This window comes from Solea solea, chromosome 19 (assembly GCF_958295425.1).
Source record: "Solea solea chromosome 19, fSolSol10.1, whole genome shotgun sequence".
Classification (NCBI taxonomy): domain Eukaryota; kingdom Metazoa; phylum Chordata; class Actinopteri; order Pleuronectiformes; family Soleidae; genus Solea; species Solea solea.
The window spans coordinates 18,474,198-18,488,015 of NC_081152.1; the positions used below are offsets into that span (position 1 = coordinate 18,474,198).

The 13,818-nt window shown below is 39.3% G+C and overlaps 2 protein-coding genes and 1 long non-coding RNA gene across 4 annotated transcripts; 2 read left to right on the forward strand and 1 right to left on the reverse strand.

Annotated features, from left to right (window-relative positions):
• Window positions 1–384: 384 nt before the first annotated feature.
• Window positions 385–2,648, reverse strand: LOC131445875 (interleukin-7 receptor subunit alpha-like). Its single transcript, XM_058616597.1, has 4 exons — window positions 2,319–2,648; window positions 2,142–2,247; window positions 1,988–2,060; window positions 385–959 (listed from the first exon to the last, which is right to left on the reverse strand). The coding sequence occupies exons 1-4, from the start codon at window positions 2,449–2,451 to the stop codon at window positions 525–527; spliced, it is 747 nt and encodes a 248-aa protein (XP_058472580.1). The 5' UTR covers window positions 2,452–2,648; the 3' UTR covers window positions 385–524.
• A 3,040-nt stretch (window positions 2,649–5,688) lies between these two features.
• LOC131445872 (calcyphosin-like protein) lies at window positions 5,689–12,106 on the forward strand. 2 transcript variants are annotated; one of them, XR_009233855.1, is made up of 5 exons: window positions 5,689–5,755; window positions 6,329–6,449; window positions 6,774–6,948; window positions 7,230–7,303; window positions 11,835–12,106. XR_009233855.1 is itself a non-coding variant. In XM_058616593.1 (4 exons), the coding sequence occupies exons 1-4, from the start codon at window positions 5,731–5,733 to the stop codon at window positions 7,239–7,241; spliced, it is 333 nt and encodes a 110-aa protein (XP_058472576.1). In that variant the 5' UTR covers window positions 5,689–5,730; the 3' UTR covers window positions 7,242–7,665. The 2 variants fall into 2 exon arrangements, 1 of the variants encoding a protein (XP_058472576.1); XM_058616593.1 differs by lacking the exon at window positions 11,835–12,106 and having other exon boundaries at window positions 7,230–7,665.
• A 103-nt stretch (window positions 12,107–12,209) lies between these two features.
• LOC131445878 (uncharacterized) lies at window positions 12,210–13,805 on the forward strand. The gene is made up of 3 exons (XR_009233857.1): window positions 12,210–12,299; window positions 12,979–13,084; window positions 13,477–13,805. It is a non-coding gene; the product is annotated as an uncharacterized LOC131445878 (long non-coding RNA).
• The last annotated feature ends 13 nt before the right edge of the window (window positions 13,806–13,818 follow it).

Consider the following 13,818-nt stretch of genomic DNA (forward strand, 5'->3'; position numbering starts at 1 on the left):
GGGGCGCTGTGTGGGTGCCGTTCTCAGTCAGTAACGCCCGAAATTACTGTTGTAAAGTACTAGGTCATGTGACCTCTAGCAGAATGACATCACATGATCCATGTGACTACATCTTCAACCTTTGACCAGAAGATGGAACCAGAAGTAGAAGAATCAGATCTACCTGATGGTGCCTTCAAATGTGAAGTGGTGACACTAGCTAGCAATGAATTAATTAATTAATGCAATGAAAAAAAATTACATACATACATATATATATATATATATATATATATATATATATATATGTATATATATATGTATATGAGAAAGAGCAATTCTAAACTTTACAAATAAGATCACACGTTATGAAAAATGTACGTCCATTTTGGAAAATGATGCTACAACAACTCATGGATTGTACTTGGGACAATGACGTCACTGCACCACGAGGTTCATCCTGCTCCTCAGGATAAATCTAGAAGAGTCATTCATAGAGGTCACGATCGGAGAGGTCAAGAGGTTAAGGTCTGACCCCCCTGGTTCTACTTGCTCTGGTAGAAACTGGACATGGTGACGTAGGCCTCCTCCTGCTGGCCCGCTCCACTGCTGTGCTCGGCTCCATCACTGACATGGAGCGGTGAAGGACTGGTGCTCTGGAGGTCTTCCTCACTGTCGGAGGAACCTCGACCCAGCAGGGCTGCGAGCTCCAGCTCCTCTGAGCTGATGCTGGTGGCACTCCTGCAGTCGGATGTCTGAGTGGAGCAGAGAGTGTCGGCTCGACTCGAGGACCCAGATTGGACAGAACTGAAGGACCCAGACTGGACAGGGTCTGTGGATGGTACCTGGTCAGAAGCGGAGCCCCCAGAGTGGACGGGGTCAGTAGTTTGGACCAGGTCAGAACTGAAGATCTCTGTCTGTAGCAGCGGGGAAACTCTGAGGACACTGAACACTTCCGGTTTGAAGTTCAACAGGTGGCGCTGTGGAGCCACAAACACATGACAGTCACATGTCGTAGAACCAAAGAGTCAACATCAGATCTTATGAAAGCAGTGTGTTAGCAGTATGACTGCAGTGTGTTAGCAATTAGCAGTGTGGTAGCAGTATGAGTTTGTTAGCAGTATGACCTCAGTGTTAGCGGTATGACTGCAGTGTTAGCAATTAGTGCGTTAGCAGTATAACTGCAGTGTGTTAGCAAATAGCAGTGTTAGCAGTATGACTGCAGTGTTAGCAATTAGCAGTGTGTTAGCAGTATGACTGCAGTGTGTTACCAATTAGCAGTGTTAGCAGTATGACTGCAGTGTTAGCAATTAGCAGTGCGTTAGCAGTATAACTGCAGTGTGTTAGCAAATAGCAGTGTTAGCAAATAGCAGTGTTAGCAATTAGCAGTGTGTTAGCAGTATGACTGCAGTGTGTTAGCAATTAGCAGTGTGGTAGCAGTATGAGTTTGTTAGCAGTATGACCTCAGTGTTAGCGGTATGACTGCAGGGTTAGCAATTAGTGCGTTAGCAGTATAACTGCAGTGTGTTAGCAAATAGCAGTGTTAGCAGTATGACTGCAGTGTTAGCAATTAGCAGTGTGTTAGCAGTATGACTGCAGTGTGTTACCAATTAGCAGTGTTAGCAGTATGACTGCAGTGTTAGCAATAAGCAGTGCGTTAGCAAATAGCAGTGTTAGCAATTAGCAGTGTGTTAGCAGTATGACTGCAGTGTGTTACCAATTATCAGTGTTAGCAGTATGACTGCAGTGTTAGCAATTAGCAGTGTGTTAGCAGTATGACTGTAGTGTGTTGCCAATTAGCAGTGTTAGCAGTATGACTGCAGTGTGTTACCAATTAGCTCAGCTATTAAATCTGTTTAGACTCAAGTGTTTGTGTTAGTGGTATGATAGCATTATGTTAGTGTTGGTTTAGCAGTGTGTCAACGGTTTGTTAACAGTGTGTTAGTGGTTAGCGCTCTGTGCTGGTTATATTTGCATTATAATTGTGGCGTGCTAGTCATTAGCTCACTGGGTTGGGTTTGCAGATGTGCACCAGTGTGTCTTTGGGATGTGGGATGTTTGGCCACATGTACAAGAAGATTCTGCAGGGGGAAAGAAAAGATGGATGAGGGGAAGAACCAGCAGTCTTTTCAGAGACATCCTGTTCAACACAAATGTCCTACTTTTTCTTCCAGAAGAAAACGACACTGATGATCACTGCCACCAGGGGGACAAGACCCAGTGTTGGCACAGACCTCACTTCCCAGCTGTCGTTTGAGTCTCTTGCAGCTAAGACGAGAGAAAGCACACAGTGAGACAAAGTCCCTGGTCTCTGTCCACACTGCTGTTCTTGTACTCACCTGCTGTGGGTGTGATAAATGTAAACGTGTCACTCCACTCGCTCCAGAAACCCTTCAGCAGCTTCACGGGGATCGCCCGCACTTTGACGTGATACTTGGTGTTTCTGCGGAGATGTTGCATGTCAATCTTCATGTTGGTCGAACGGCTTTATTCTTGGACGACAGGGCTTCCATAATATACGTAGAGTGCCTAACATCGTTTTTGAAAACTCTGGATGTAATGACACTGCCATTCTGTCACTGGATGCCGAAAAGGCATTTGACAAGGTGGAATGGCACTACTTATTTGAGGTTCTTCAAAGATTTGGCATTAAAGGGAAATTTCTCTGCTGGATTAAACTTCTATATGCTGATCCCCAGGCTGTAGTATTAACAAATGGGTTATCATCTGTACCATTCAAATTATACAGGGGAACAAGACAGGGCTGCCCCCTCTCCCCCTTATTATTCACCTTAGCAATTGAACCATTGGCCATGGCAGTCCGTAAGAGTACTGATTACAAAGGCATAAGAATAGGAAATGCTGAACATCGCATAGCTTTGTTTGCTGACGATATTTTTTTGCTTTGCTCCAATCTGAAGCAGACTCTACCCACTATACTTGACCTTACAGAAAATTTTGGTACATTTGCAGGTTACAAAATAAACTACTCCAAATCAGTAATACTCTTCCTAGATGAAAAGGAGAGACAGGCTCCTCCGATTCATACTTCTTTTCTGGTTTCACAAGAAGGTTTCTCTTACTTAGGTGTCAATATTACCCCTACTATCGACAGAATTGTACCAAGCAATTATAACACCTTGACAGATAAGGTTACACACCTTATTAATAGGTGGACGAATCTACCCATCTCCATGATTGGCGCATAAATGTTCTGAAGATGGCAATTTTACCAAAGTTTTTATATCTTTTTCAATGTATTCCTTTAGCTCCTCCATCCTCGTTTTTTCACTTACTTAAAAAGCTTTTTACAAACTTTATATGGAACAACAAATGCCCCAGATTAAGGCTTTCCCTACTATACTTACCATATGAAAGGGGAGGTTTACAGGTACCTAATCTTGAGTGGTATTACCAAGCTGCCCAAATTAGGGCAGGAATGTTTTATTTTGAGAAGAGTCATCCCCCAGCGTGGGTTTCCATAGAGTCACACTCAATTGATATTCCTCTATGTCTTTACATAAATTCTGCAAACAAAACTAAACTAATTAAAAAGACCAAAAATCCCTTTCTAAAGAATACTTTAAGGGTTTGGCATAACTCGTTGGCATACCTGGGAGAAAATATAACTATATCTCAGTTTACTCCGATTTATGGCAATGATGACTTCCAACCCGGTAGAGCAGAACCAGGGTTCTGGGCCTCAGGGATTAGCCAAAATAGCTGACCTTTACAATGAAAATTCGGTTTTTAGTTCATTTGAGGAACTTAGAATTAGGTATGGGATTCCTGCAAAACATTTTTTTAAATATTTGCAACTTCGAAGCTTTATCTTGTCCAGACAAAATAATAGTTTGACAATTCCCCCCAGATCCACTTTGGAAGATTATACTTTAACATTTTTACACTCCAGAAGACAGGTTTCCTCACTATACAAGCTCTTTGAAAGCAAGTCTAAAGAATCGTCACTAAACACACTTAAAGCATGGAGGGCAGATCTGCAGGATAACTTAACAGAGGAGGAGTGGTCAGAAGCATGTTCTCTAGCTCAAAAGCAATCAATAAATACAAACTCCAAATTATTACAATATAAATGGATAAGTAGGCTTTATATAACACCATCTAAGTTGCACCACTTTAATCCCAACATACCTGATACCTGCCTCAAATGCAAAGACCAAAAGGGGACATTGTTTCACTGTATGTGGGAATGCCCACAGATACTTACATTCTGGAGAAAAATCTTATATTTAGCAAAACAAATCATTGGTGAGGATGTGCCTATCAATTCTAAATTATGTTTATTAAACCTTTACCCAGATGGCTTTAACACCTCTAAAAAAGTAAGATCTCTACTTAATATTTGCTTTTTGGAAGCCAAGCGATGTATAGCTTCCTCATGGAAGTCAGATACACCCTGTGCCACCTCACAATGGCTAAAGGGAATGACATTTTACATGGCCTTGGAAAAGATCAGTTACACTGCAAAAAACAAGCTTGATAGGTTTTGGAAGATTTGGGACATCTTTTATAGATTCCTTGAGAGAAACAGTATGGATGTGGATTGTTGGACTGATGACAAACTGGATTGACCCCCTTTTTTCTTTTCTTTTTTTTATTTATTTATTTATTTATTTTTTTTTTTTCCTTATTTATTTTGTATTCCCCTTTTTATGCTGATGGAAAAATGTCTATTATTATTATTATTACTCATCTTATTTATTTATTTACCTGTTTGTAGATGTGCCTTGTGTGTGTTTTGTTGCCTTCTGTTAAATTAAGAAAATCTTCAATAAATACTTGTTTAAAAAAGTTAATCATTTTGGTTTGTGGGCAAAACAAGACATTTGAGTACATCATCCTTTCCAGGTTTGACGAACACCGATCAACATTAACATATCGACCAAACGATTAATCAAGAAAATAATCGACAGATTAATCGATTATGAAAATAATCTTTAGTTGCAGCTCTAGTCAAGAGTGACCTGCCGCACTGCACTGACCCAGTGAAGTGGTCGAGGAAGTATGGTTACTTCCTCGATTCATTATTAAAAATTCCTGGAAACAGTGAATTAGCTTTGTTTTAGTTAACAAAACAAATACACTATGTAGGTGGTGGTGTAGCACAGGAAGTAAGGTGAAGATATAACCCGGATGATGATGTTGCAGGGTCATTACTTTAATAGTAAACAAACAAAATGTCTTTTTTCTGAATGACAGGTGACCAAAGAGGAGTTTTTCAACTACTACTGTGGCGTGAGCGCGTCCATCGACAGCGATGCGTACTTCAACCTGATGATGAGGAACGCCTGGAAGCTGTGATGCAATCACTGAGTTTAAATGCTGCTATTGTTTGTTATTGACCACTGTTCGTTTGATTAAATATCACATTTTCTTCTCACGAGAAGTGTAATGTTTTCATGTTCTGTAGCTGATCGAGCATCATCTTATACTGTATAATATCAAACAACCTCGGATTTTTGTCAGGACTAAGATAGCAGTGTGTTCGCAGTTAAAAAGCTCAGATTCACATTGATTAAACTTTAAAGTCATTTTTAAATGAATTATTACATTTAAACATGACTGTGCGTGAATGGGGTGAATTCTGCCATCTCTACAGAGTGGCCCTAATCTGATGATCTGAGATCGATTGATTTGGTCTTCACACACACATATATATGTACATACACACTTGTGATAATTAAGCATTCTGGGAAAGTCTTTACTGAGGAAGCACGGTTACATCACATCATGAACATTTCCACAATTTTTCTTGGTATGTTTTCATTTATATATGTATTATTACGTGTCTTTAATACATTAACTAATATGTACTAATAAGTTTTATCAAGTGAAGGTGAGTTTGTGTCACAGAGTCAAGTCTTGTTTTGTACATTCAGATTTAACTGGTTTAAAAGAGTAAATGTCTCAGTGAATGTAGTCCAGATGGCAGCAAAAAGAGGGCGTAACCCCTGAAGACATGGTTGAATTTGTATTGTTCTAAGTTGGTATTATTTTGTAAATACTTTATGATCATTTCTAAGGGACATAACAACAGCACATTGACCAACGTTGTTGTTTTTAAAAGTACTTTATGAATAAACTTGGGATAAAAATACAAAATAAAACTCAGGAATATGGAATGTTCTCAGTGGACGTTGGTGTAGGAGAGTGTAATTGGTGAGATGAAGCAGTGAATACAAACACATAATAACATTAGTGTTCGTCTTTTGAAAACTTAAAAATAGTACCAACTGAGATTGAAGTGGAGACAGTGTCAACAATGGTGGAAGAGAATATGTCAGTCATACAACCACACTTCAGAGAAGCTAACCTTTAACCTCTGCAGTGTGTCTGTGTCTGTGTGTGACCCTGGAGATGGCGATGACGTCAGAGGTCACTGACCCAGTGGAGCAGTTCAGGCTTCACTGTCTGACACCAGACTCATGGGAAGTGAACGATATATGCATGTGAGTCAAGAGTTCACTGTGCAAATAGATGAATTCATCATCATTTAAATGTTGTTAACACTGAGTACTTTCACCATGTGTGTCTTTCTGTCTGCATCTGTAATTAAAAGGGTGTGTTATTTGTACTTTTACACAGGATTTAACAGCAGCTTTCATCCATAATGTTGCATCACTGCCAATCTACTAGAGTTAAAAAAAAGAACTACACTACCCAGTCACTGGCATTCTTTTAATCAGGCTGAATGGGGCCTGTGATCACAGCATCTGACCTGTAGCTGGTCCTGTCTCTGGTTGACAGCTGTCACTTGTCATCATGTTTGTCAGATTCTTTAGGACCCAGGACTCAGATGTCAGCGGGTCTTTAAACTGGTTGGAGTTCTGGTTTATACTTCGCCATAACCTCTTCATTGAGGAGGAGGAGGCTGATGCCATGTTTAAGCTAATTGACATTGATGGAAGCGGAACCATAGACTTTGGTGAATTCCTCACCATTGCCAGGGTAAATATTTGTACACAGTCTTTTAAATGGTCTGTATTTATATAGCACTGTTCTTAAACTGAGTTTTGCCATAAACCCATTCACACCACATTCACTCCCACTTTCATACAGCGCATCTACGTGCAGCAGAAATGTAGTGGAGTAAAAGTAAAAATTGCTAGAAACATAAATAAAGTAAAGTAGAGTTACGTGAATGTACAGTAACATTATAACACTGTATTTCTATGATAAGTCCCATGTGTCAATAACATCATGTAACGACCATCACGTGTTTCCTGCAGTCGCCCATGTGAGCAGTCACAGAGGACGTGGTCATGCAGGCGTTTCAGAAGGTGGAGAAAACTGTGGAGACGACGTGAGCCAGTTTTTCTTCTGTCATGTGAAGTGAAATATTAACGTCATGTTCAGTAAATGAACACAAATAAACATCATCGTCATACACTGCAGGGGTTTGGCAAGTCAATTTGGCTGAGGGCCAATATTAATATTAAGCAATTGAATCCTCCCCCTCAAACATCACATCTTCATCTTCGTTTTTTCTTTGTAATCTAAACTATTTAATCTTGTACAAAATGGCAGATTTTAAGGGACGTGTTGGTTTTAAAAAAGCAGCTTGATCCTTTGCCACAGGATGTCACTAGTAGTGTCTTAAAACTGCTCTTTGATGACACAGTTCATCATTTTTCAGAATAAAAGGCTCTGAATTCTGCAAATTTATTTGTAACTCATGTCATTTATTGCTTAGCCACAGGGGGCGCTGTACAGACACTTGTCCTCAGTCATCAATGTCCAGAATTATTGATGTAAAGTTATTTTCAAAATATACAAAGAAAATATGTCAAACTAAGACTATTAGTACTTTGAGGCAGAAGTACCAAACAAGACACTAACGTCCTGATCACGTCTGGAAATCAATCAATCAATCTTGATTAAGTAATCATGTATTATTATAAAATTTATCAACTTTAGAGTTGGCGCTCAGAGAGGAAGGACGCAACAGCAGCTGCTCCGTGAGAAAGGCCGACCTTGAGACAACTTGAGAAAAACTTTGAGATAACTGAGGGAAAAAAAAAAAAAAACTCAGTGAGAATAAAATGGTGAAAACTAAAGCTGACCAAATGATGGAAACTGTGATGGAAACCACGAATGAAGGAATGGAAGCGATTCGCGCCGAGATGAGGGCGATGAGAGAGGAGTTCAAGGAAAGCGAAAAAGCGACGAGAGCTGAGTTGAGAGCTGAGATGAGGGCGATGAGAGAGGAGTTCTTGACTGACTTCAAGGAGAAGCTGGAAGGGGTGACAGTGGAAGTCAAAAAGATCCAGGAGGAGAACGCAGAGAGATCAACGTGGACTTCAACAATGTGGAAGTATGTCACCTCTTACCACGAAGACAGGAGAATGGCACACAAGCTGTCGTGCTGAGATTCACCAACAGAAGGCATAAGACGGCACTGCTGAAGCAGGGCAGGAAGCTCAGAGGCTCAGACGTCTACATCAACGAGAATCTCACCAAAAAGAATGCTGACATCGCCAGAAAGGCACGTCAGCTGAAGAAAGGAGGCAAGATCCAACACACCTGGACGGCAAACTGCAGAATCTACATTAAAACAAATGGAGCTACACCAGAAGAAGTCAAAATAATGCAAATCAGGAGTGAGGGTGATCTGGAGGAATACAACAACTAAGGTATGGCTCACGAACACTCCATAACTACAGCACAGCAAAGGTCAAGGGTCACTACACAGTCTAAAACGATGATGGAAATATTAGAGAGGATTGCTGAGCAAGAAAATGTGGAGCTGACTAAAAATCAACATGTGAACCACACCTTAACTGACCCAAATGAAATAATTGACCCGGATAACCATCTATACCTAAACGTGTCAGAGAAATGCCAGTACTACACTGAAGACCAATTCAACGAATGCATTGAGATGGATGGGAAATTGTCTTTCATTCACTTCAATAGCAGGAGTCTATACACCAACTTCGACCACGTGGAGAGGCTGACAGGGACACATACAGGCGATCTGCTGCACCCCCTGGTGCTGACGGCAGAGCACCAGACTCTAGGATAGAGGATTTCAATGAATGTGTGGGAAGGATGTTTTCAGGGACCAGCCAAAAGAGGGTTTTTATCTGTGGCGATGTGAACATTGACTTACTCAACCCGAAACGGAATACGATGATTGATGACTTCATTAATATGATGTATACGATGGGCCTACAACCCCTCATTACACGTCCAAGCAGGTTCACGACACACAGTGCGACCCTAATTGATAATATTTTCACAAATATTATAGGGACAGGCATAACAAGAGGACTACTGATAAATGACATAAGCGACCACCTGCCAATCTTTGCTATCTATGACTGGAAGTACACTGTTACACAGACACCGAATAGAAATATATACAGAAGGGTCAGGACTGAAAAAGGGATGCTTACACTGAAAAACGAACTAATGAGGCAGGACTGGAACGAGGTCTACAAAGAAACAGATGTAAATGATGCTTATGATTCCTTTTTGCAAATATTTAACACGTTGTATAATAGACACTGTCCTGTAATGAAAAGACACACAAATCAGAAAAAGGAGGGGAAACCATGGTTAACAAAAACGTTGATAAATGCCTGCAAGAAGAAAAACACCCTGTACAGACAGTACATGAGATTAAGGACAGAACATTCAGAAACGAGATACAAACAATATAGGAACAAACTAAATAGCATCCTAAATGACTGCAAAAAAGAATACTACAGTAATCTGCTGGCAGAAAACATGAGCTATACTAAAAAACTATGGGACATTAAATGATGTGATCAACAGCAAAAACACCAAACCTAGCTACCCTCTCTACTTCAAGGATAAAAACACTAAGGAAGATAACAAAGAAATCATAGCAGAAAGATTTAATGAATTTTTCGTCAATGTGGGGCCGAATTTGGCAAAGAACATTCCTGACTCACTCCTTCACTGGGACCACTTTGATAAGGACAGAGACAGAAACCTAAGCACAATGTTTCTCACCCCAGTGAAGGACAGAGAGATTACACACCTGGTCAACAAATGTGTAGCAAAAACATCCACGGATGTTGATGACCTCGACTTGAAGCTAGTCAAGAAAGTAATAGTTGAAATCGTTTCACCCTTAACACACATCTGCAACTTGTCATTTCAAACTGGGACATTTCCCACCAAAATGAAAGTGGCGAAAGTAGTGCCATTGTTTAAGAAAGGTGACATACATGAATTTACTAATTACAGACCAGTCTCAATACTACCACAATTGTCAAAAATTTTGGAGAAACTATTTAACGAAAGGCTAGACAACTTCATTAACAAACACAATCTGCTATATGATAGCCAATATGGATTCAGAAGAAACCACTCGACGGCTCTAGCTTTAACTGAGTCTGTGGAAACCATTACTGACGCCATTGATCAAAAATTACATTCAATAGGAATATTCATAGACCTGAAAAAGGCATTTGACACCATCAACCATGATATTTTGATAGCTAAACTGGAGAGATACGGTATAAGAGGCATAGCACTGGAATGGGTCAAGAGTTATCTTCACAACAGATCTCAATATGTTAAGATGGGAGATTGCACATCGACTTGCTTGGACATAATTTGTGGGGTTCCACAAGGATCAGTGCTGGGCCCTAAACTGTTTATACTATACATTAATGACATATGCAAGGTATCCAATATTCTGAAATTAACATTATTTGCAGATGATACTAATATTTTCTGTTCGGGGGAAGACCTAAACCAATTAGTGGAAACAGTCAATAATGAAATGGCCAAGCTACATGTGTGGTTTAATATAAATAAACTATCTCTAAATTTAGAGAAAACTAAATATATGCTGTATGGGAAAAAAGGCTGTAAGACTAGTATTAACATACAAGTTAATGGAGTGGACATTGAAAGGGTTAATGAGTACAAAGTGCTGGGAGTGATTATTGATGACATGTTAAGTTGGAAGCCACACACCAAACAGTTAAAAGGCAAGCTGGCCAGGAGTGTGTCCATACTTTGGAGGGCACAAAAACTATTAAACCAGAAGGCACTGTACTTGTTGTACTGCGCACTAGTCTCTCCACACCTGCAATACTGTGCAGAGGTCTGGGGACACACTTACAAAACCACTACTTATCCCCTGTTTATACTCCAAAAAAGAGCCTTGAGAATCCTACATCATGCCAGTTACAGAGAACATACAAATCAACTATTTACCAAATCAAAAATACTCAAATTCTATGACTTAATAAAATACCGCACAGTACAGATGATTTATAGGGCTGCCAACATGAGGTTTAGGCAGAGAAGGGTAAGAACTACATTAAAATCCTTTACTGTATCGGTCACGGGGGTCAGACAGTGGAACAATCTGGATGAGGAGATGAAAAAATCAGCAAAACTGAGTGTATTTAAAAAGAAGTATGTAGAGATGACTATTAATCGATACAGAATGACACAGAAAGAAAATATGACAAAGGTCAGAGACAGAAATTTGTAGACACTGGGGGAAACGGTGCAACGGCGCGATGGAACACCATGGACACATGTACATACACACATGGAATCTGAGTTGACTGTCTAGAGCTAGACTATATCTCTGAGTGCTACCGGATGCTGAAACATGTTTTCTTTGTCAAAATGTCATAAAAAAAAAGCAAAAAAAAAAAAAAAGGAAATGAAATGTATGATGATAATGGGGGCGGGACTACTAAAGCTTTGCTTCTCCCGCTTTCCCTTTCGGTTATGTATATTGTGTGAACTGCAATGTTATGTGATGAGTGATCTAAATGTCATGACCGAAATAAATAAATAAATAAATAAAAATAATAATAATAATATTTATTTTTCAGGTGACCAGAGAAGAGTTTCTCGTTTACGTTTACTTCAACGTGACGACGCTGTGACGTCATCACTGGATCACAATAAAGAGTTCAAAGCAAATGCTGCTGTCGTTTGTTAGTGACTTGGATTTAAATCAGCTTTTGTTTTCTATGTTGTGTTCTATGTTTCTAAATAGAACTGCACAGTGTTGTAAAGTATTACAGTATTTGTGTTCAATTATGATCTATAATGTTAAAATGTGAGTTTAAAAAGATCAGATGTATCTTACTGACATTTATCAAACTTTAAAATCGTGATTAAATTCATTATTTATGTTGTAGATCTACAGAGTGGTGCTATCGTGATGATCTGAGATCGATTGCTTTGGTCTTGACACACGCACACACCTGTGATCATTAAGCATGATTCTAGTTGAGCTCTTACTGGAGAAACACCGTTACATCACATCGTGAACATTTCCACGCTCTTTCTCGGTATATTGTGATTTCTATCTTTACATTACATGTCTTTAATTCATGATACATATATTTCTAGTTGTTTGTTAACGTTTGCTAGCATTTTTGCAGATGTTTGATGCGAGTTTTACCAAGTGAAATTCGAGTGTGCGTCACAGAGTTTACCTTGGACACATGTTGTGTTTCAACTTCTATTTTAATAACAATATTTATACCACCTTTATGTGTATTTTCTCCTGTTTAATCTCGAACAAAGAGCAGTGTTTGTACATTCATTTTTTTAACTGAGTAAATGTCTCAGTGAATATAGTCTATATGGCAGCTAAAAAAGAAGATGGCGGTTATGTCTAAACAGAGAGGTGGTGATGAAGGTCAAGACTAGAGCTGAAACTATTAATTGATTACTAAATTAAACAACTATTTTAATAATCGATTAATCGGTTCAAAGCTTTTTTCATGATTAAAACAAGATTGCGATTGTTTAAGCTTCTTAAATGTGAGTATTTTCTTCATTTCTTTGCTCTGGATAACAAAGAAATCATTAAAAGTCAATCATTTTGGTTTGTGGGCAAAACAAGACATTTGAGTACATCATCATTTCCAGGTTTGACGAACACCGATCAACATTAACATATCGACCAAACGATTAATCAAGAAAATAATCGACAGATTAATCGATTATGAAAATAATCTTTAGTTGCAGCTCTAGTCAAGAGTGACCTGCCGCACTGCACTGACCCAGTGAAGTGGTCGAGGAAGTATGGTCTGTCCCTGGACTCATCTGAGATGGAAGATCTGAGCGGGTGAGTTGACTCTCCTCAGGTCATGTGATTTTTAAATGTGAAAGAAATCAAGGGTGAGATGTCAGTTTGTAAATTTGAGTATTCCAAATTTTGAGTATTCAAAAGTTATTTTACAAAAGAAAAGTAAAACTGCATTTAAACTTAAACAGGCTGTTCATCAGCTGATGAAAAGTTTAAAACCATAGCCTTCAAGTCAAAAGTGAAGCAAAGATCTGGCTTCCATGTCATTTTCTGTCATTCACGCTGTCATGTACCCCTGATGGCAAAGGCAGATCTTTTACCTTTAACCTGAAGATGGCACCAGAAGAACAATCAGATCCACGTGATGGTGCCTTCAAATGCGTCTCTTGAGGTTTTCAACACCATGTGATTGATTATGTCATGTTTGTCAGTGTCTTTAGGATGATGGACAGCAATGGCAACTGCTTTCTGGACTTCGATGAGCTCTGGAAGGGTTTTAGCGACTCGGGCGTCTCAATGGACCAGCAGGACACTGTCACTGTGTTTAAATACTTTGGCCGCGATGGAAGCCGAGGCGTTGACATTGGTGAATACCTCGTCGCTGTCGGGGTACATATTTGAATGATAAGTCACTGCACACAAGTCGCATGTGCCAATTACATCATGTACTTCAAGTGTACTTCAACCTAATGATGAGTTGTGATGTGATCACTGCTTCAATAAAGAGTTCAAACAGATTTTTGATATTAACAACTTTTAATGACATCTAAGTC

What these genes read in the sequence shown, in the direction of transcription:
- LOC131445875 (XM_058616597.1), bottom strand. Translation starts at nt 2,451, where the DNA reads ATGAAGATTGACATGCAACATCTCCGCAGAAACACCAAGTATCACGTC. An exon ending in ATTTATCACACCCACAGCAG is followed by an intron (nt 2,248 to 2,318) that starts GTGAGTACAAGA and finishes CTCTCGTCTTAG; the next exon opens with CTGCAAGAGACTCAAACGAC. An exon ending in ACATCTGCAAACCCAACCCA is followed by an intron (nt 960 to 1,987) that starts GTGAGCTAATGA and finishes GTGGCTCCACAG; the next exon opens with CGCCACCTGTTGAACTTCAA.
- LOC131445872 (XM_058616593.1), top strand. Translation starts at nt 5,731, where the DNA reads ATGAACATTTCCACAATTTTTCTTG. An exon ending in CATTTCCACAATTTTTCTTG is followed by an intron (nt 5,756 to 6,328) that starts GTATGTTTTCAT and finishes TAACCTCTGCAG; the next exon opens with TGTGTCTGTGTCTGTGTGTG. An exon ending in GAAGTGAACGATATATGCAT is followed by an intron (nt 6,450 to 6,773) that starts GTGAGTCAAGAG and finishes CATGTTTGTCAG; the next exon opens with ATTCTTTAGGACCCAGGACT.